Source organism: Balaenoptera ricei, chromosome 12 (genome assembly GCF_028023285.1).
Source record: "Balaenoptera ricei isolate mBalRic1 chromosome 12, mBalRic1.hap2, whole genome shotgun sequence".
Classification (NCBI taxonomy): Eukaryota; Metazoa; Chordata; class Mammalia; order Artiodactyla; family Balaenopteridae; genus Balaenoptera; species Balaenoptera ricei.
Window position 1 is genome coordinate 70325268 of NC_082650.1, and position 22087 is coordinate 70347354.

The 22087-nt window shown below is 41.3% G+C and overlaps 2 protein-coding genes across 2 annotated transcripts in view; one reads left to right on the forward strand and one right to left on the reverse strand.

Annotated features, from left to right (window-relative positions):
• C12H6orf163 (chromosome 12 C6orf163 homolog) overlaps nt 1-2028 on the reverse strand; it is a 35987-nt gene extending 33959 nt beyond the window's left edge. The window contains exon 1 of the mRNA XM_059941638.1: nt 1987-2028. Within this exon, the coding sequence (XP_059797621.1) occupies nt 1987-2028 (42 nt within the window). The remainder of the gene's footprint in view (nt 1-1986) is intronic.
• A 9529-nt stretch (nt 2029-11557) lies between these two features.
• On the forward strand, nt 11558-22087 carry GJB7 (gap junction protein beta 7). Its single transcript, XM_059942063.1, has 2 exons — nt 11558-11646; nt 20423-22087. The coding sequence occupies exon 2, from the start codon at nt 20450-20452 to the stop codon at nt 21254-21256; it is 807 nt and encodes a 268-aa protein (XP_059798046.1). The 5' UTR covers nt 11558-11646; nt 20423-20449; the 3' UTR covers nt 21257-22087.

Sequence of the window (22087 nt, forward strand, 5' to 3'; positions counted from 1 at the left end):
AGATATGGGACATCCATAGATGCCAACAGGACTCCCTTGTCTCATTTCTCTATGCGCTTCTCAGGTACACTTACTGCATGTCTTGGGTACCTCCCTGCTGGCAGTTCCAGCCTCCTACCACGTTAAGGTACATCCAAGTGGAAAGGGAGCTTTTCTAATCATCCATATATCAAATCTCATAAAAGAATTGTGATTGGCTTTCATGACCTTTGGGTCATGTACCCTTTTTCAGGACAAATTGTTGTGCACAGGAGGAAGGGATAGCAGGACTGGCCCAGCCTGGGTCAAGGTCATGTTATCCCAGTTGTGGAGGAGACATTCTCTGGGGGTTGGGATGGGGTAGAGGTGCTAGGAAGACAAAACAAGCAGACATCCACCCCACAGGTAGACCTGCTTCCTGAGAAGTTACACAGAACTCCTGAAAAGCAGCAGCCGGCAGGGACCACAGACTAGAGCTTTTCCACCGAGGGGTACTGCTGCCCCATGCTCACATGGTGGTGAAGGGATGCCTTCCCCTCACGGTGGGTGACTAAATGAGGTGACCAGAGTGGAGGAAATGGGTGGGCCTGGCGCTGAATGCACAGGAGAGACTCCTGAGGGACTTGAAAAAATAGTGTCGTTACATCATATTATTTATTTATTTATTGTCTTTCTTCTCCATTAGCATGTAAGTTCCATGAAGGCATGACTATGCCATGAAAGCTCCATGAAGCTTCATGTAAGCTGCATGAAGGCTCTATGTTTTGCTCGTAGCTGTATTTCCAGACACATGAAGAGCTCCAGAAATATTCATAGAAGGGTTGTGAAGTGGACTAGTGAGATTCTAAGGAGGAGGTACCATGATGAAGAGCAGCCAACCAACGCATGGGCCTCTGGACCATGGGAGACACTTTCCCAGAACGGGGTGAAAGTGAGATATTGTGAAAGGGGTCCTAGTGGAGGAGGGTAGAGCTGCCACCATGGGCCTGCAGGCCCCGGTTGTGAAAGGAAAATCAAAATGGAGTTGGTATTGCTAAGAGAGCTCTCTCACATGGAGCCTGGAGGCCATCGAGAAAGTGTGACTTACGCATGTCTCAGCCTGGATGGAACCTGACCTTCGATCACTTACCGTCTAAAGCAGGCATCCAGAACATCTGCCCAGTGCTCCAGAAACTCAGGATATTTGTTGGACGCTTACCCTAAAATAACCGGTGACAGCCTATCCCTTAAGGACAAATATTTCCTTTCCTGCATCAGAGTCAGCCATAATTCTTGAACAATCCTGTGGCTTTTGCTTTTATAAGCCCCTGACTCTTTCTCTTCCCCAGAACAGGCTTTTAGTTTTACCTGATTCTGTGTCTCCCAAATTGCAATTTTTTAAGAACCCCCCCAAAAAGCTCTTTGTTCTTTGCAGCCTTGATACTGATTATTGTTGGACATCAATTCTGTAACTGCCTCTGACGGCACCCAGGGCTGCAGAAACAACTACTCTCAACTGAGGCACAGATCTTTTATTCCTTTATCAACTTGCTCCCCTCATTGGATAAAAACACAAACAAACCCCCAAGCCCACCCTTCTTCTTACTCTTCCACCTTTGCCCAAACCCAATTTCCAGAGAGGAGGGGAGCCCTCTGAGGTAGAGGGGGCCCAAGCAAGGCTTTGTGGCCAGCCCGCTGTCAATAGCCACGCCCTTGGGTGTGGAGGGCATAGGCCCTGAGGTTTGCCTGTAGGCAAATAAGTCAGTGAAATGTCAGTATCAATGTTCAAGTGACCTTATTTTTATCCAGATGCTAGAGAAAGTTGGGGATATTTGGGTTGTATGATTGAATAGGAACTGCTGTTCACTGTACCTACCTTTGAAATAAAACCATTTTAATGTAGAGGTAAAATGCAGTGTATTACAAAATGTACAAACGTTTAGAGAGAAGTCCCAGAGACTAACAGATGAACTCACAAGATGGCTTAGTGTTTCTGAAGTCTTGCCAGTTGGTCTGACATTCACATACCCTCAGCATTATCCTACATCGAGGGTTGGCAAACTTGAGCATGCGTCAGACTCACCCTTGTTAAAACACCAGTTACAGGACCCCATCTCCAGCGTATTTCAGAAAGTAGGTCTGGGGTGGGGCCTGAGAAATTCCATTGCAAGTTCCCAGGTGCTGCCACTGCTGTTTCTTGGACCTCACCTTGAGAACCACTGACATTCATGATGGGTCACTTCCCTTCTTCATTTGCCAGATAAGACATAACTGCTTTTTATTATATAGTTTCTACCCTGGGGAGAGAGATGTGTCACATTTTAACTCATCTTAAGAAATTCCTCTGAAAATTTAAATGTCTGACCCAATGAAGCCTCCAGCAAATCAGACGAAACAATCATTTCAGACGGTGGAGACTTAAATAAGTTAGTGTTGATCATAGGTCTGCATGGATTGGGATCAGGGCAAATCTAATCAAGTGAGTGGGACAATTTTATTTGGAGGCAATGACATTTATCCTGAGAAGGTGTTTCCTAAGTTTCAAAAAATGCGAAGATTTGGACCTACTGCATAGTACAGGGAACTATACTCAATATTTTGTAATAACCTATAAGGGAAATGAATCTGGAAAAAAATATATATGTATGCATAACTGAATCACTTTGCTGTACACCTGAAACTAACACAACGTTGTAAATCAACTATAATCCAATATAAATAAATAAATAAATAGAGATTTTTAGGAAGATTAGAAACTCTATTCTAATTATTTTTAATGCCTTCCTTTTAGGACATAAAACAAATAACTGAGTTACTTAGATGCATAAAATGTAATAAAGTCCTTTATTGTAATGGTCCTAAAAGGATGTTGTGTCATGGCTTAAACAAAAATGAAAAGTCTCTTTAAGTTCAAATAAGAAAGATTCCCTTGTCTTCTATTTTCTTTAATTTCTTTCTTTTTTCTTCTCCTGTTCTTTCTTTAGTTTGAAAAAACTTGGAGCTTTTCCTCAGGTCATGTGGAAATTGTTATACAGCAGATGACACGCAGGGCAGGTTATTTGTGGATTACAGTAAGTGTTTTTATTCTCAGGAAAGCTGTGAATGTGCTAAATTAAGGTTACCTGGTGACAAGTTAAGTGCTTTTCCGGATTAATGAGAACAGTTGTAAAAATCCACAGTGAAAAGGCAAATCTCCAGAAGAGGACAGCCTCCGTGTGAACAGGCGTCAGGGTTTTCTAATCTGAGCCAGAGGCTCGCTCTATTTCTCTTTTAGATCAGTCAGCCTGCACCTCTCACTCCAAGCAACCAAGAGTGTCTGTCTCTCTTCCAGCCATGCAGATGTAAAATGCAGCCTATTATAAAACTTAAACAAACATTTAGGGAGAGACCCCAGAGTCTAGCAGAACATCATGAACATCATATTGTACAATGTTTGTTTGTTTGTTTGTTTGCAGAAAGGGTGTAGAGCTTTGATCAATACAATTGGAGGGGCAGACAGGGAAAGCATACTCTGCCGTTAGCCCCTGGAGGCCTGATGGAGTAAAGCAAAGTGACACAGGCACAGAATAACAAGGCGGGTGAATCAAGACAAACAGGGTAACAGGACTGTGTAATTATGAGGAATTATTTTCTTTTGTTCAGATTTTCTTTAATATTGTTGCTGTACTTACTTTCAGTACCAATGATTTAATATAAACTGGTGCTAGAATTTAAGCCTTTCCTTTACTCACCTCTATTTTTCAAGTAATCTTTTTGTTCAGTTGAAGCATTTGTTTAATTGAAGGAAAGTATACAAATTCTAAGTGAACAGCTTGATGGATACTCACAAAGTGTCCACACTCAAGTGACCACCACCCAGAATAGGAGCTAGAATATCCCAGAAGAGCATCCCAGAACCACATCACACCTCCTTTCAGTCACTATCCAACCCCTTCCCTGGTAACCGCCATTTCTACTTCTATCACCATATATTAATTTTTTTAACTGTTATGTTTTAAAATTCATTCATATTGATGCATTTATCAGTCTGTGGTTCATTTCCATTGCTATATAGTATTGCATTGTCCTGAGAAGTGAGATTTCCTGCCTCAGCATGAACTTAACTGATGGGACTGATAGCTGAGATTAGCCAGTGTCAATATAACTGGGAAGATACAGTAGCAGATCAATAAAGAAATTTACTGTTTGCCTCAGGAAGTTTTTGCCAACCAATTTCTATAAGCAAACAGTTTTCCAATCTGGGTAAACAACTCACTTATCAGGACAATTGTTTTCTCTTCATAAAACTCATCTGCAGAATGTTGCTTTGCTATGACCACCAATCCTAAAATATAGTGTCATGAACTTGACCTAGTCCCAACCAGTTTCCTACCTTGAAAGACCTGGCATAAACCTTGTGAGCCCAGAATCTCAAACCCTACAAATACTCTTCCATAATTTCCCCACTTAGAGACCCTACCAAGACTGTAAGCTGTGCCTGATCAACAGTTTTCCCTAGCAGTCTTTGTGAGGAGGTTGACAATATGAATACATCACAATTTATGTACCCATTCTTATGTTGGTGGGCATTTGGGTGTTTCCAGTTTGAGACTATTATGAATAATGCTGTTATGAATATTAGTGTATTTTGATGCACATATGTATACACTTGGGATTGGAATTGCTGAGTCATCAGTGGGTGTATGTTCAATTTTATTACATTTAACAGTTTCCAAAGTGATTGCACCAATTTATACTCTCACCAGCAGTATATGCACATTCCTACCAAAACTCTGTCTTTTTAATTTTAGTCATTCTGGTGGGTGTGTAGTGGTACTCCCCCAACAATCTTTCTTCTTGCTCTCAAATGCCTGACAGAGGTCATTACACATGCTGGGTTTCCTTTTCAGATTTTCCGATAGGCTAGAGATGCTGAACAGTCCCTGGGGTTCAGGCTGTGGCTGTGAAGCATTGGCTCTGGGTGCCATAGTCTTAATTCTATGTACAACCATATGCAGGCTGTGTGTAAAATTAACTGTGTTTATTATACTGCAAGGAGCACAAGGTAAGCATACGTAGGCATCAAAACTTAGAACGGTTGTCTGTCTTATGTCCATGTTTACTTTACAGAACACCATCTGCTGAGATGTTATGGCAACACACAGAGTGGTCAATCCACAGACCTTAAGCCCTGAATGGAATTTAAAGTGTGTACTTCTCTGAACCACAAAAAAATATGTCCAAGGTACTTTTTTATCTGCGTTGGGTTTTGTTGTGATTTTTTTTTTAAGTTTAGTCAAGCACTGGAGGAAGTATTTGACCTAATTATTTCATCTTCTATAGTTATGTATGTATGTCTTAATATTTTTACCCATCTATTCAATTGACATAACCAACAGCTCCTACTTTTAACCTACTGAGATCCCCTTTCATGCGGGAATCTCAAATTGTTTCATCAACTATTATTCATTACTTGCCTTTTCAACCCTAAATTTAACTAACACTTATCAAATGCCTATTACATGTCAGACACTGTTACCCAATACTTGGCACACTGCTGCCAGATAATCGAGCTAACGATTCCAAGCACATAATGAAGTTATAGTTGCAATGAGTATTCCAGCCACTGTGGAGTGGGAGATCCTTACTCATGTATGTATTTATTTCTATTTCATATTATTAATCTCCAGGGTACATTTACAGATTTCTATAGATTTTCTATACACAATGGGATTTTGTTGCCTATATTTGTGTCTCCCATCTAGAATTTAGTTATTAAAATAATATTATTTTTCGGAAGGGTGGGGAGGCATGCAAGTGATTAAATTAGGAACTATTTGTTTGGCAAAAATTGGTGGAGAAGATACACATTTGTTGTTTATTCTCCAACATCTGCATTAACGTTTACATGCACACAAAGCCATTCATATTATTGTTTTTCTTAAAGAAAATTCAAATAATAAGGGAAGAGAGATGAAAACCTACGCTTATCTGGCATACAAGTGTAATATTTGTTTAGAGGACATGCCTTGATTAACTTAGAGCCTCCTCAAACCCTGAAAGCTTTGAAAGCCTGGTGGCTAGACTGATGCCAGAGAATATGTGACTTTCTTTTCCTTAGGAAAAACAAGATCTCAAACATTTCCTGGACATGGAAAATGCTTAGAAAATATTTGATGCTTTCAGTGCAAATATTGAAAATGCGAGTGCTTTCAGTGACCTGGGGGGAGATGCGGTGCCTAGATGGGGCCAGGAGCTGTGTCTCTGCTGATGGCCGCCTGGTGTGGGGCGAGCCCATTGTGCCACTGGGTCCAGAAAGGGCTGATTTAAGAGTGGTTACAATCAGGAAATGATGCTCACATTTTCCTTTGAAAAATGTTGAAAACTCATTGTAGGTATAGAAATGTGACCTTTCTGACGCCTCAGCTATTCTGTACCCACGAAGCATTTTTCCTCGATCCTCCCCTACATCAGTCAGAAGTTAGATGAATCACCGATGGCACCAGGGCAAGAGGCAGCAACTGAAGACACAGAGCCCTTCAGCTCATTCTCACCAGAATGTGAAACCTCAGAAGCACTTGATAGTGCTCCCATCAACCATTACTGAGAAATATTTAGGGAGGGGACAGATAAATTAGGAGTATGGGATTAACATATACACACTACTATATGTAAAACAGATAAGCAACAAGGACCTATTGTATAGCACAGGGAGCTATACTCAATATTTTGTAATAACCTATAAGGGAAAGGAATCTGAAAAAAATATGTATGTATAACTGAATCAGTGTGCTGTACACCTGAAACTAACACAATATTGTAAATCAACTATACTCCAATAAATAAATACATAAGAAATATTTATTGTGTTCCTGGAGTTGTTCTAGATGCTAAAAACTCCCATGAGCTCCTGGTATAACTGAGAATTGCCATGTTAGAAAGAGATGAGTAGTGACTTCCCTGGTGGTCCAGTGGTTAAGACTCTGCGCTTCCTCTGCAGGGGGCGCAGGTTCAATCCCTGGTCAGGGAACTAACATCCCACATTATAAGAATGAAATTAGAGGTGACTCTCTCCCTGAGTCGGCCCATGTGTCTCTCTACATGTACCCCTTTTCCTCCTAATAAGCACTTGATTTAAAAAAAGAAAGAAAAAAAAAAGAACGAAATTAGAACTCTCCCTAACACCATACACAAAAATAAACACAAAGTGGATTAAAGACCTAAATGTAAGGCCAGATACTATAAAACTCTTAGAGGAAAACATAGGCAGAACACTCTCTGACATAAATCACAGCAATATCTTTTTTGACCCACCTCCTAAAGTAATGAAAATAGAAACAAAAATAAACAAATGGGACCTAATTAAACTCAAATGCTTTTACCCAGCAAAGGAAACCATAAACAAAATGAAAAGACAACCAACAGAATGGGAGAAAATGTTTGCAAACAAAATGACTGACAAGGGATTAATTTCTAAACTACAAACAGCTCATGCAGCTCAATAACAAAAAAACAAACAACCCAATCAAAAAATGGGCAGAAGATCTAAATAAACATTTCTCCAAAGAAGAAATACAAATGGCCAAAAAGCATATGAAAAGATGCTCAATATTACTAATTATTAGAGAAATGCAAATCAAAACTACAATGAGGTATCACCTCACACCAGTCAGAACAGCCATCATCAAAAAATCTACAAACAATAAATGCTGGAGAGGGTGTGCAGAAAAGGGAACCCTCTTGCATTGTTGGTGGCAATGTAAATTGATACAGCCACTATGGAGAACAGTATGGAGGTTCCTTAAAAAACTAAAAATAGAACTACCATATGACCCAGCAATCCCACTACTGGGCATATACCCTGAGAAAACCATAATTCAAAAAGACACATGTACCACAGTGTTCATTGAAGCACTATTTACAATAACCAGGACATGAAAGCAACCCAAATGTCCATCAACAGAGGAATGGATAAAGAAGATATGGTACCTATATACAATGGGATATTAGCCATGAAAAAGAACAAAATAATGCCATTTGCAGCAACATGGATGGACCTAGATATTGTCATACTGAGTGAAGTAAGTCAGAGAAGCACAAATATCGTATGGTATTGCTTATATGTGGAATCCAAAAAAAATGGTACAAATGAACTTATTTACAAAACAGAAATAGAGTTACAGATGTAGAAAACAATCTTATGGTTAACAGTGGGGGAAGAGGAGAGGCATAAATTGGGAATTGGGATTGACATATACACACTATTATATATAAAATAGATAACTAATAAAGACCTACTGTACAGCACAAGGAACTCTACTCATTACTTCGTAATGACCTATATGGGAAAAGAATCTTAAAAAGAGTGGATATATGTATATGTATAACTGATTCACTTTGCTGTACAGCAGAAACTAACGCAACATTGTAAGTCAACTACACTCCAATAAAAATTTTAAAAAAGAAAAAAAAAGGGATGGGTACTACTTCTTCATGTAAGTATCTTGTGTTCACAAATTGTACTGGAAAGCAATTGCTCTGAGATGCAGAGGCAAGTTCTCCCCATATGTGCTTTGCTGCCCAGTGCAAAAGGTAATTTTTTTTGTTTTTCGAGTCTATGCATACTTCTCTCATTTCTGGTTCCATTTTGTTTTTACAGAAAATCTCACAACCCAAAGTCAGCGTTGCTCTCAGTGGACAAAGATAACAACTGCTACTATTTATTGAGCAGTTATTATTTCATTTAAGCGTTATAAGAAAACCAAAGAAGGGAATGCCTTTCCCATTTTGCAGACAAGGAAATTGAGGCTCAGAAAACTCAAGCATCTTGAGCAAGTTCATGAAGTTAAGTAAAAAACAAGTCCGGAGGCTTCCCTGGTGGCGCAGTGGTTGAGAATCTGCCTGCCAATGCAGGGGACACAGGTTCGAGCCCTGGTCTGGGAAGATCCCACATGCCGCAGAGCAACTAGGCCCGTGAGCCATAGCTACTGAGCCTGCGCGTCTGGAGCCTGTGCTCCGCAACAAGAGAGGCCGCGATAGTGAGAGGCCCGCGCACCGCGATGAAGAGTGGCCCCCACTTGCCACAACTAGAGAAAGCCCTCGCACAGAAACGAAGACCCAACACAGCCAAAAATTAATTAATTAATCAATTAATTTAAAAAAAAAAAAAAAAAAAACAGGTCCAGGATTCCAACCCTGGTTTGTCTGAACTCCGGTCTATGGGATCTGTACTGTTGCAAAAAAACATTTTAGTAGAGAATTGACACAAATTCTGATAAGTAACTCCCTTGAACCTTGCCTCTCCAGGCTAAATACCTCCAATCCATATTTTCAAGACTCGTTTAGAGACACCCTCTCCACCCTGGTCACTGTCTTGTAGAGCTACTTGAGCTTGTCAAAGGTCTTACGGAGGCCAGAAAAAAACGCAGTGCTCCAGCTCTGTCTAAAGTGAGGAGAAAAGACTCCTGACCTCCCTTGGAAGAGACATTATGCTAAGAAACAATAAAGGTCAAGTTCAGAGCACAGTACTCTGTGCGTGAGTGTTCCCAATGCACAGGAGTGCTTATACGTCCATCACTGCCGCCAGCTGTGATGTTAACGCTTAGACCTTGGTCGTGTTCTTCTCATATGGCTCTGCATTCGACACACCTCTGTTGTCTTTGTTAACACAGCGATCCTCAAGCAGGTTTTCCTGCAGCCTCCACCCCTGTGTGGTTCATCCAGGGGGCCACGCTGGACATTTGAAGGCTCTGACTTATACTGCCTCCGTGTTCCGGGCTCTGCTCATGCTGACGTCCTGCAGGGACACATTCTCACAGTGAAGAGAAAGCAGAGGAGAACAAGGTGAACAAACAGCATTCATTCCATTCTCTTTCCAGCTCTGGCTTTCTTACCTCTCCCCACCCTTAGCTTTCTGACTTCAAGATGGTGTTATTTCTGCTACAACACATCACTCCTTTTGCAGTCCTTATTATGTTTACTTCTTCCAAACAAAAAATGGAGGGGAGAGAATGAAATCTCTTTGTCAAAAACACTGAAAGCATCGTGAGCATAACTGAGAAGGTGTCAGGTTCATCAGAGGCACTGTGTCCAGGACACACCCATGTTCTTGCCTCTTGCTCCACAAAGATACAACCCACATCCTCTTCTTCTATAGAACCTCTCCTGATAGCCCCCTAGGCCCAGCAATTTCTCCCTCCCCTAGCTTGTGTGCAAGATGCTACATGATCCTTGAGGACAGGGACCTTCGTCTAGAAAACTACACCTCTGCCATACTGGGTCATCGAATGCTACCTTTGTTTGGGTTAGTGCTAACCTTATTGGAAGGCTGGGATCTTCTGAATCATTAGTGCTTGGGGATTCAGTAAGGCCACTCTGAAGGTTGCCCTAACAACAAACCACCTCAGTCCAACTATTCCTGGCAGAAGTTGTCTCAGTACAATCAGGTAACGTTTTAAGGTCACAGATGAAGTTTGATAAGTGCTAAACAAAGGAATGGAAACTAAAAGGGATGATCAATTCCAGAGATAAGGCTTTGGGATCTTATCGTGATATCAACTCTTTGGAAACTGGGTCAGTATTCTAGGATCCTGGGATCTCTCTGTTAAAACAAAACCAAATCAAACAAGATTTGCTTTATTGGGTATGGAAGAGGTTTATCCAGTAATTATCCAGTAGGATAATTAATAATGTAGATCAATGTTTTTGCAAAATAAACTGCAGTCCTCTTTGAATTTTGGATTAAATATATGAATATATGGAATAATTTTAAAGGTCACGAATGTTAAGAGCAGTAAGGGAGAACTGAAATCCACCTGGTCTGTGGAGGTGGCTATGACAGTGCAAAAGTCTGGGGCTTGGGTTTCCTGCCCAGCTCTTTTCTACACTTCATATACTGGCTCTGGGACCTGCAACAGGTTGCTCTCAGTGGTTCTGTTTTCTCATCTCTAAAATGAAGGCATTCAATTTCATAACATCTAATATCATTTCCAACTGTAAAATTCTGTTTCTAAGTTATTCTTGTTCCAAGAGAAAAAGGGTTTCATTTTCATTTCTGCACGTCTTTAATTTTAGCTAAACTCATGCCTAGAAATGGCTCCATAAAAAGATAAAGTACTTTTTCTTTCTGTTTGTGATATACATAGAAAATGTCTGTTATCAATGCTTCCTGGGTTTAGAAAAGTGATGTTTACTATGCTTTTTACTTTCTGGATTTCTAAGATTATGACCCATGACGTGAAGTTAAAATAAGCTCATCAAAGATAGATTGACTTAAATTGTTCTTTTGCCTATTTTTCCCCCTTAGATGGCTTTTGATAAAGAATCTTGGGAAATCATTTAAAGAGATGAAACACCCTCCCTCATTGTCCCAGCTTCTTTGCTTAGATAATGACAAGGTTTTATAAAAAGGCATGTTCAATGAACTGTGTGTACGTCAGTGGCTTTGAATTGGTTTTTCAGTTTCAGTTCTCTTTTAACATATATTTTAAACAGCAGAGACATAAGAATGCGCATCGAAGTTATGAGCCAAAACAAATGATCAGGTTACACCTGTTCCGCTTACGCTACCTTGGAAACCACTGGACTCCATTTTCCTCAGCTTAAAACACCAGTTCCCTCTCAGGGAAATGATATAATCAACTCATGGTTTTTTAAATGGAATGAGCAGCGGACTGGATTTCTTTTTAATCTTCACATCTGTGTCAAGAGGTAAGTTAAGCTTATTTCTCTTATGGTAGGATTTGTTTATTTACTGGGAAAATGCCATTTCTTGTAATTGGGTGGTCGTTACCTCTTTCCCAAAAGTTTCCCTCAGGGAAGGGATCCTAATTATGACAAACCTAGACATACTGCTCTTCAGTTTTGTGCCGCATCACAGATGCCCTTTCTGGATGTGCTGCCGCTAAGTAAAGTTGCCCGTTTGGAACGTGTGGGTGACAAGGGCTTTGGGAGCCTGTGACCAGGGCAGAAGCCTGGCCTGAGCACAGGATGTGGACTGATGTTAAGTGAGGTGATGGGAGCACAGAGGCACAGCTCAGGACCTTTCAGTAGCCTTTTCTGTGTGGCCTGAGGACAACCTTTGCACTGTTCCTAAGAGGGGGTCCTCTGAAAATGGCAACACCTTTATTCACACGGGAAAATGAAATCCCAGGCACGTGGTGCATGTGGACACGTGTCAGCCTGGGTGGGTACTGTTCTACTCAGCACTGCTTGTGGACCCTCAGTATTGACAATTCAAGTTTTACTATACTGTTATTGATATGTATAAAACATAAAATCAGGCGTAAAATAATTTTACATCTACAGGCTAATCTTTAGACTTATGGCTTTTATGGGGCTATATTTACAAAAGAAAAACCAAACGTTGCGAAACCAATAAATTAAATTTAAACTAATTAAAGTTTAGCAGACAAAAGATGTCGTTTTGCTGAAATGAAATCGCTACTCACGGCGAGGATGAGATTCTGACGGCAGAGCCCTTGTGATGGGCCTGCTTGACGCGTCGGGCTGGTCCTGGCTGCTTCTTCCACCACCGGTCCCCGTTCCAGCCACCAGCACCTTGGTTCCCGCGGCCCTCCCTGTGGCTTCATGTGGCTTTTTCCTGAGCACAACCCATTCTGTGCTGCTGCTCACAGGACTAGGTGATTAAAGTTCTGCAACTTGGTTCCAAGATGCTTTTAAACATAATTTATATATATCAGAGGTCAGTAAATGTTTTCTGCAGAAGGCCTGATAGTTAATATTTTAGGCTTTGAGAGCAGTTTTATCTCTATTGCAACTACTCAACTCTGCTGTTTTGGCATAAAAGCCGCCCAAAGACGATAGTAAATGAATGGGCATGGCTGTGTCCCAAAAAACTTTATTTACAAAACAGGTGGTGGGCTGGATTTGGCCTGAAGGCTGTGTAGTTTGCCAAACACGTAAATGTGAGTGCTGAAATCCTGGGGCAGCCCTTGTTATGAGCTGGTCATTCAGCGGTGCTTTTGTTTGCCTGTTTGAAGATCCTAGACCGAAAGCACACACACAAACTCTTCTCATAGACCCTTGAGAATCTAACAACAGCCCTTCATGGGCCACAGGTCCTGGGTTGAGAAACTTTCTGCTTTTGGCGTTTCCCAAATAGGCCATCTCTAAAAATGAAAATGCCTTAAAATCAAACAAGGGGTTAAAGTGTTCACACGTGTCAGCACGTTCTATGGGCCTCAGAGATGGAAAGAGGTCCTTGAGAGGAAACTGTTTTCTTTGGGGGTTAAATGATTTGTGTGCAAGGTTGGACAGAAATCAGCTCCAGGGGGAGCTGGAGACCCATCCTGCAGGACCTGGCTTCTGCTGCTGGATTTTCTACTGACTATTGCGCGTTGTGGACAAGCCACTTCCCTGAGTTTTGGTTTCTTCGTCACTGTATTAAGGGTCCTACCACACACTGCCTACTACAGAAGATGGGGTGGGGGTCAGATGAGAGGCTGTGAGATGTTTTGGAAACGGTCAAGCACTATCCAGGGATAATAATATCCAAGGTATTATTATTACTGAGAAGTGAAAGAAGCTGGGTATGGAGGCTGATGGCTTTTTCAGGGCTTGTCACCAGTGGTGTGTGTGGCATTCGATATCTGGTGCCCCTCTAATGCAAGTTTCAAAACAGCACTCCTTGGTAACGACAGAGCAGGTCCCCGGCTCCTGGCAGTGCCAGGGTTTCTTGGACAGTGTTTGTGCCCATTCAGAGCCCAGAGAGGGCACTTGCTTCCAGATGCCTGAACCACACAAGAAGTGAAGCCTCCTGTGTGGCTAGAAGTTGCTGGCATGGCAAAGGCTCATCCTGCAATAAGAGAAGAACGGGCGGGCTGGTGCTCAGGCCCAAAGGCTCAGAAGCTCAGGTGTATAGTTAGTTCACCCCGAGTGGAGTCATCCCTAAGGGACTCATCCACGTTAACCAAGCCCCAGGAAGCCTGATTTGTAAAGCACCTCTCCAGGGACTGGAAGTCTTGCATCTAATCTCAGGAGGACTTCATTGCACAGCTTAAGGAATCTCAGCAAGAAAACAATTCCTCAGAAGGTTGCTTGGTCACTTGGAGTAATGAGAATCAAATAATTGTAATGGACATTTAATCCAGGATGTATAGGAGCCAGATGCATTAGTTATCCTTGTCCTACCAGATGGTTATTGGGACTCATTTTTTTAAACCTAAGACTTGCACATGTTCTCACTAGCTCTGACAATAGCTCAGCATGTTTGCAATAGGGGTTGTCCCTGAAAACCCAGGATCCTCAGTTGCAGAAGAGAGAGTGGTGTCTGCACATTACTGTGTTCTCCCTACCCAGAGAACTGTGTAGACTCTTAGCAGGTCCATGTCATTTTAGGTCGTTTCTGTTCACCTATCTTTCACCCAGACCTCTACTTTTTTGTGAACCTTTGCTGCCATGTCTTGATGCCACTCACAGGACCACATGGTTGGTTATCTTCTCTCTGTTTCTTCATTTACTACCCACTTTACTCAGGTACCTTCTGGTTGCTATGATTGGAAAAAAGTTTCCAATTCTCTTCCTTTTTTTTTTTTTTAATTTATTTATTTTTGGCTGCATTAGGTCTTCGATGCTGCGCACGGGCTTTCTCTAGTTGCAGCAAGCGGGAGCTACTCTTCATTGCAGCGTGCGGGCTTCTCATTGCGGTGCCTTGTCTTTGTTGTGGAGCACGGGCTCCAGGCCCGCGGGCTTCAGTAGTTGTGACATGTGGGCTCAGTAGTTGTGGCACACGGGCTTAGTTGCTCTGCGGCATGTGGGATCTTCCCGGACCAGGCCTCGAACCCATGTCCCTTGCATTGTCAGGTGGATTCTTAACCACTGCGCCACCAGGGAAGCCCTCCAATTCTCTTCTTGATGTTCGAAGTCTTGCATAATCTTACACCCTTAAATCTACATATCTACCAACTTTCTAGTATTTTTCCAGGTTATCCCAGGAATACAGGACAGATTATTATCTCTCTGGGGTGGGTTTCTTCTATAAATAACATCCCATGATGTTTTTTACTCATTTCACACTCAAAGGAGGTATTTGTCTCCAAATTCTGAGTTACTTAATTTAGCTTGACAGTGCTCTCACTCCAGGACGTCATGTTTTATGGAGGCCTGTGATACTATTCTTAATTTCTCTTAATCAGTTAGTAGAACCTTAGAATAGCTGGTGGAGGATTTTGAGTTTTATGGGTTTTGCTCTTATATTTTTGTCATTGATCCATTTTGAGTTAAATTTTTTTAATGGTGTGAGGAAGGGATCCAACTTCATTCTTTTGCATGTGGAAATCTGATTGTCCCAGCAACTTCTTCTCACTCCCATTTTTTTTTCACAGAACAAAGAATAAACTTCTTTAAAATGTGTTCAATATCACTAATCATTAGAGAAATGCAAATCAGGGCTACAATGAGGTATCACCTCACACCAGTCAGAATGGCCATCATCAAAAAATCTACAAACAATAAAGGCTGGAGAGGGTGTGGAGAAAAGGGAACCCTCTTGCACTGTTGGTGGGAATGTAAATTGATACAGCCACTATGGAGAACAGTATGGAGATTCCTTAAATAACTAAAAATAGAACTACCATATGACCCAGCAATCCCACTACTGGGCATATACCCTGAGAAAACTATAATTCAAAAAGAGTCATGTACCAAAATGTTCATTGCAGCTCTATTTACAATGGCCAGGACATGGAAGCAACCTCAGTGTCCATTGACAGATGAATGGATAAAGAAGATGAGGCACATATATACAATGTAATATTACTCAGCCATAAAAAGAAACGAAACTGAGTTATTTGTAGTGAGGTGGATGGACCTAGAGTCTGCCATACAGAGTGAAGTAAGTCAGAAAGAGGAAAACAAATACCGTATGCTAACACATATATATGGAATCTAAAAAAAAAAAAAAAAAAAAAAAGTGGTTCTGAAGAACCTAGGGGCAGGATAGGAATAAAGATGCAGGTGTAGAGAATGGACTTGAGGACACAGGGAGGGAGAAGGGTAAGCTGGGACGAAGTGAGAGAGTGGCACGGACATATATACACTACCAAATGTAAAATAGATAGCTAGTGGGAAGCAGCCACATAGCACAGGGAGATCAGCTTGGTGCTTTGTGACCACTTAGAGGGGTGGGATAGGGAGGGTGGGAGGGAGACGCAAGAGGGAGGAGATATGGGGCTATATGTACATGTATAGCTGATTCACTTTGTTATAAAGTAGAAACTAACACCCCATTGTAAAGCAATTATACTCCAATAAAGATGTTTAAAAAAAAAAGTGTTCAAAGCCCTCCAGAATATAAGTTCCAACCTTTCTCCCCAGCCTCTTTAAATCCACTCCCCCTAGAGAAACATACACATGCACATTATTTCCCAATACACACTTCACTTATATTCCACAGAACTCTGTTCAACTTATTTTGTCTGTAATACATAACAGACAAAATTAATTTAGATCAAATGTTTGGGGGAAATTTCCAATTTCCAAAATTATTCCTGATATTGGAATATTGAATATTTTACTTTCTGAAAATATTTATGTTTTCCAAACTAAATTCCTATGCAGTTAACTGCTGCTTCTTAAGAGAAAGGAGAGAGTCATAGGATAATTTGTACATTAGACATGGTAAATGGAAACTCTTTAAAAATTGGGAGTAATCCTTAGTAATTTAATAAAAGGGATAAATTAAAGACTCTTTTTAAAAATAAGGAGACAATCTACATTATTAAGAGATAAAAATGTTGAGCTGATGACTTCACTGCTTTCAAATGCTTAAAGGGCTATTACTGGGAGATTCCTAACTATTATCCTTCATAGGAACAGAGCTAGAGAAAGAAAAAAAAAAAATATATATATATATATATACATATGTATATATATATATACTTACCTTGCAATTGGAAAGACTTCACTTTGACACCAAGAAAAGGTTTTTAATGGAAAAACTAAAAATTATAATGATAATGCTTACTGAGCACCTACTGTGTGTCAGACTCTGTTTTGAGCCCCATGACGTAGGTACTATTATTATCACAGATGAACTCGGACTTGAACCCAAGGAGTCCAACACTGTGTTCAGGCTCTTATCCGCTATGGTAAACCACTCCTGTTAAAAGTGAACTCATATTAGAACACCCCTCCCTCCTGAGAAAAGCCATTGCCTTTCCATCAGCAGAGAACTTCAAAATAGGATGGACATTAGTCAGATGAAATTCATAGTCCTGACACATTTGATGGCGTCAGTCTTCTGATCCTATTCAAACACCAGTCACTTTCTTACTACTTTTCTTTTTGAAAAAAAAGAAAATCTCTTACCTTTATCCGTTCTCTGAAATGTCCAACAGGGTACTTTTAAATATTTTGCAACATTACATAAACATCCTCCTGAGTAATACAGACAAATGCCCAATGACACATGTCATAGAGAAACATAAGACCCTTTTGTCCCCTTTTTAATCTTTGGGGCTTTGTTTTAATAATTCATGGAGATGTTTACCTTTCAGGTGGATTTGAGAATCCTTTTTATTTAATACAATTTTGTTTGTGTTCTGAAAACCAAGGACATTGAGGTATTTATTCCCTGCTGAATAGGGCATTGTGTACATGTGTCTTTGTTGTCTCTGAAAATACCTCTTACCCTTCATGCACCTCCTCAGGGTTCTAGCATGTGGGCTTGTTACATAATGTTCCCTCTGGACGAGATCATGTGATGTGCTCTGGCAAGAATGCTACTATCACAATATCCCCATTTTCTTTACCCCCTGGTTCCCCTCACATCATCACTTCCATGATGCTCCTTTGGCAGAGTCTATAGAGAAGGCAAGAAGTAATCCATCTTTGTAATAGCAGATACGGCCTGAAATGGCAAGGTTTTCACCTGAGAAATCATGAAGTATCTTAGCGGCAGACCTGGGGCTCCAGTCCACATCTCCTGATTGCACTAGAGAGTTAAGAGCAATGGTTTCAACTGGAGAGATTTTGCTACATCTCCCCAGTGTACATTTGGAATTGTCCGGAGACATTTCCGGTTGTCACAAATAGGGTGGGAGGTGGTGCTACTGACATCTAGCTGGGAGAAGCCAGGGATGCTGTTAAACTGCCTACAATGCACAGGACAGCTGCTGGAACAAAGAATTATCCAGCCCAAAATGTCAATGGTGCCGCTGTTGAGAAACTCTGTTTTAGAGTAACGAAAATTGGATTTGAACCCTGCTTTGCCTCTTATTTTTGTGACCTTGGGAAGTGGCTTTATTTTTCAGAGTCTGCTTTCTCATCTGAAAGAACAACACAACCGCCACCATAAACAAACCAACAAAAACCCCACTTTCCAGGCTGGTTGTGACAGACCAACTCAAAAGAGCACTAAACAGAGAAGGCTGAGCACACTGTAGGCTCAACAAACAAAAATCACTGCCCAGCCCATGGAGTTCAGTTATATGACAAAATGGAAGCCGAGAGTGCGAGAAAGACAATGTCGCTGAGATGAAAAAGAAGGCTCCCTAGCTTCCTATCCGCTTTTGTAGGGTAAAGAGCAAAAGAGACGGAGAGGGGCGCAAGAGAATTGAGCAGCATTGAGGGTGTACTAGGAGGGGAATGGAGGAGATGCTGAGACCGGATGTAGAAAGCAGTGGGAGGGCTGTATGGGTGAGAGAGAGCTCAGCAGTGACTTGGAAGTGAATTTGAGAGATATTTAGGAGGAATCAGAAGAACTTGATGAGCAATTTTAAAACGGTCGTGAGAGAGGCATCTAGGATGAATATAAGATTTCTGACTTGGGTGCTTGGGCGTTAGTGATGCTGTTTAACCACATAAGGAAATCAAAGGGCAGAGCAGATAATACACTGAACTACAGACATATCAAGTTTGAGATGCCTGTAGGATATTTAGATAATAGCCAGGAGGCAGTGAGATCTGGAAGTCTGGGGAAGAGCCTAAGATTTGGGAAACAAGAACCTGAAAGCAGTAGTCGAATCTGTAGGAATGCATGAGGTTTTGCAGGGAGAGCATATGCAGGGAGAAAGGAGCAGAGGACAGAGCTGTTCAGGGCTGGGCAAAGACAACTAAGATGGTACAATCAAGAGGATCAGAATAACAGAAAGAGCGGGGAGAATGGTATGGAAATCAAGGCTGAAAGAGTTTCAAAAACACAAGTACAGGCAACAGTAACAAACGCCACAGGAAAATTAAAGGAGATTCGAAGTGTCCAGAACACTTGGTAATTGAGAGGTAGTTGAAATTAAGTGCAATGCTGAGAAGAAAAACTAGACTCAGTGAGTTGATGAGTAAATAATAGTTGAGGAAGTAGAAATAAGGGATAAAGATAGAGGTTGCCAGAAAGAGAAGCTATGAAGAATCCCCCACTAAAAATGGACAACACTTCAGCACGTTTATACACTGAGAAGAAGAGGGCAGTAGAGGGTGAAGATACAGAATTCAGAGCAGGGGAAATGGGTAGATCAAGAATGGGATTAGAGCTGGAATGATCATTTTGAGGTGAGAAGAGACCAACCCTCTCCCTCCAAACTGGGTAAAGAAGGTAAGTTGGGCACCGATGTAAGTAGATCTGGAGGGATGAGAGAGCATGAGTTTGAGGGAGTTCATAGTGGAGAGGCTCACTTCTCACTATCAAATTGTAGGCAAGCAGCTGGGATGAGACATGGGACACAGGAGGCGGTAGGGACAGGGAATAACCTTTAAGGATTAGGGATGGGCACTGACAAATTAGAGGAAGTGAGTAGAGACTACAACTTCAATGTGTGGAATCCAAAAATTAATACACAGAAATAGACTCACAGGCATAGAAAACAAATTTATGGTTACCAAAAAGGAAAAGGGTGGGAAGGGATAAATTAGGGGTTTGAGATTAACACACACACACAACCATATATAAAATAGATTAGCAACAAGGATTTACTGTAGAACACAGGGAACTATAGTCAGCATCTTGTAATAACCTATAATGGAAAATAACCTGAAATAAATATATATCGGAATCATTTTGCTGTACACCTGAAACTAACACAATATTGTAAATCTACTATACTTCAATAAAAAAAGAACATTAAAAAAAAAGAGAAGCTGGCATGTGAGGGATATCTCAAGGTACCAAGGTCACCTTGGGATTCATATCTAATTCTTTCTAGATCAGCCACAGAGCCCAACCATCCTTAGAGAGAAGCAATGAAGTAGAAGGATTTGTTTGGGAATGGGCTAGTGTGTGTGGGATGACAAACCAAATTCCAAATTAAACTGGGCATGGGCTCATTTACGTCCTGTGGACCAGCCGTGTCATCTCCTTGTATGAAAGCGAGCATATCCTATGGGATTCTTAGAGAGCCCTGAACATCCAGGGTTGTAATAATGCAAAAAGCCAAGTTTATCTTCCATAATTCCATAATCTACGAGTAAGACAGTAGAAATGATCAATGGAATAGAAGTAAATGAATCATGATGAAACTGTTTTCTTTTGCAGAATATTGCCTTCTTTTGAACCTAAGTCATGAGTTGGATGTTCCTCAGAGACCTCCTGAGTGGAGTAAATAAATACTCCACTGGGATCGGGTGGATCTGGCTGGCTGTCATGTTCATCTTCCGTTTGCTGGTCTACATGGTGGCGGCAGAGCATGTGTGGAAAGATGAGCAGAAAGAGTTTGAGTGCAACGTTAGACAGCCTGGTTGTGAAAATGTGTGTTTTGACTACTTCTTCCCCATCTCCCAGGTCAGACTTTGGGCCTTACAACTGATCATGGTCTCCACGCCTTCACTTCTGGTGGTTCTACATGTAGCCTATCGCGAGGGTAGAGAGAAAAGGCACAGGAAGAAACTCTATGTCAGCCCAGGCACCATGGATGGGGGCCTGTGGTACACTTACCTTATCAGCCTCATTGTTAAAACTGGTTTTGAAATTGGCTTCCTGGTTTTATTTTACAAGCTCTATGGTGGCTTTAGTGTTCCCTACTTTATGCAGTGTGATTTGAAGCCTTGTCCCAACACTGTGGACTGCTTCGTCTCCAAACCCACGGAGAAAACAATTTTCATCCTCTTCTTGGTCATTACCTCATGCCTGTGCATTGTGTTGAATTTCACTGAACTGAGTTTTTTGGTCCTCAAGTGTTTTATTAAGTGCTGTCTCCAAAAATACTCTAAAAAACTCAAGTCCTCAGTGTGTGAGTGCCACAACCTCAGATATGTTAAATATGGTGAGATGGGGGCCCCTCCCTTGCTCCAGAAGCACCATTTAGACTCAGCCATGAGCACAGCCCAGGGAGGGGAAACAAAGGTACTCTGTGGCACACAAGAGGCTTAAAGCAAACCCGCATCCCTCTGAAGTAGACATAGGCTTCCTTGGAAAGCAAAGGGTGTCAGCCTTAATGTCACTTGGGAGGAATTTTTAAAATTTTCAATATGTGCTCAGTTGTATATACTAGACAGAGGTCTCATTGTTTGGTGGTAGGGTTCATCCACATGAACCCTACATGAGTTGTGTTTGAATAGTTAATTGCAACTTAGTCTGAAGAAAGCCAACTAACAGCATTCTTCTAAGTGCTTAGATCTATCAACTGGAAAATATAAAAAGTGACACTTCTTTCAAATGAGATGGCCTCCAAGCAACTATTGAGGCACTGGCAATCGTTCCAAGTGGCAGCCAACGCTCCACTCACTCAGCCCTACTCAAACTTTGTAGAGAAAGACTATGATGAGGGTGGGGTAGCAGCTAACCAGGGGCACACAGAAGCACATTCAGTGAGAGGGTTCAGCCTGGGGAAAACTCCACAAAGCCCAGGATGCTTTGCAGTTTAGGTGTCCCTGGATATAAGTGGACTAGGGGAAAGGGAAGAAAGCCATCATTTACTGGTCTCCAACTTAAATACAAATGTTACTGGGAGATAATTCCACTTAAGCCTGAACTAGCAGACATTTGCAAGGGTCATTCTAGAGTCACGAGGGAAGGCAGGTCCCACAGAGAGAAGCACATTGGTAGGGAGCAAGGGGAGGACCCAGAAAAAGAATATGCCTACCTGATAGTTACCGAACACTTATCTTTAACCACAGAACAATGAAATACTTTGTAAATTTCCATATGTTGGACCTTTTTACAATCAGGAATTCACAATGTACTATACAATATGTCATAGTT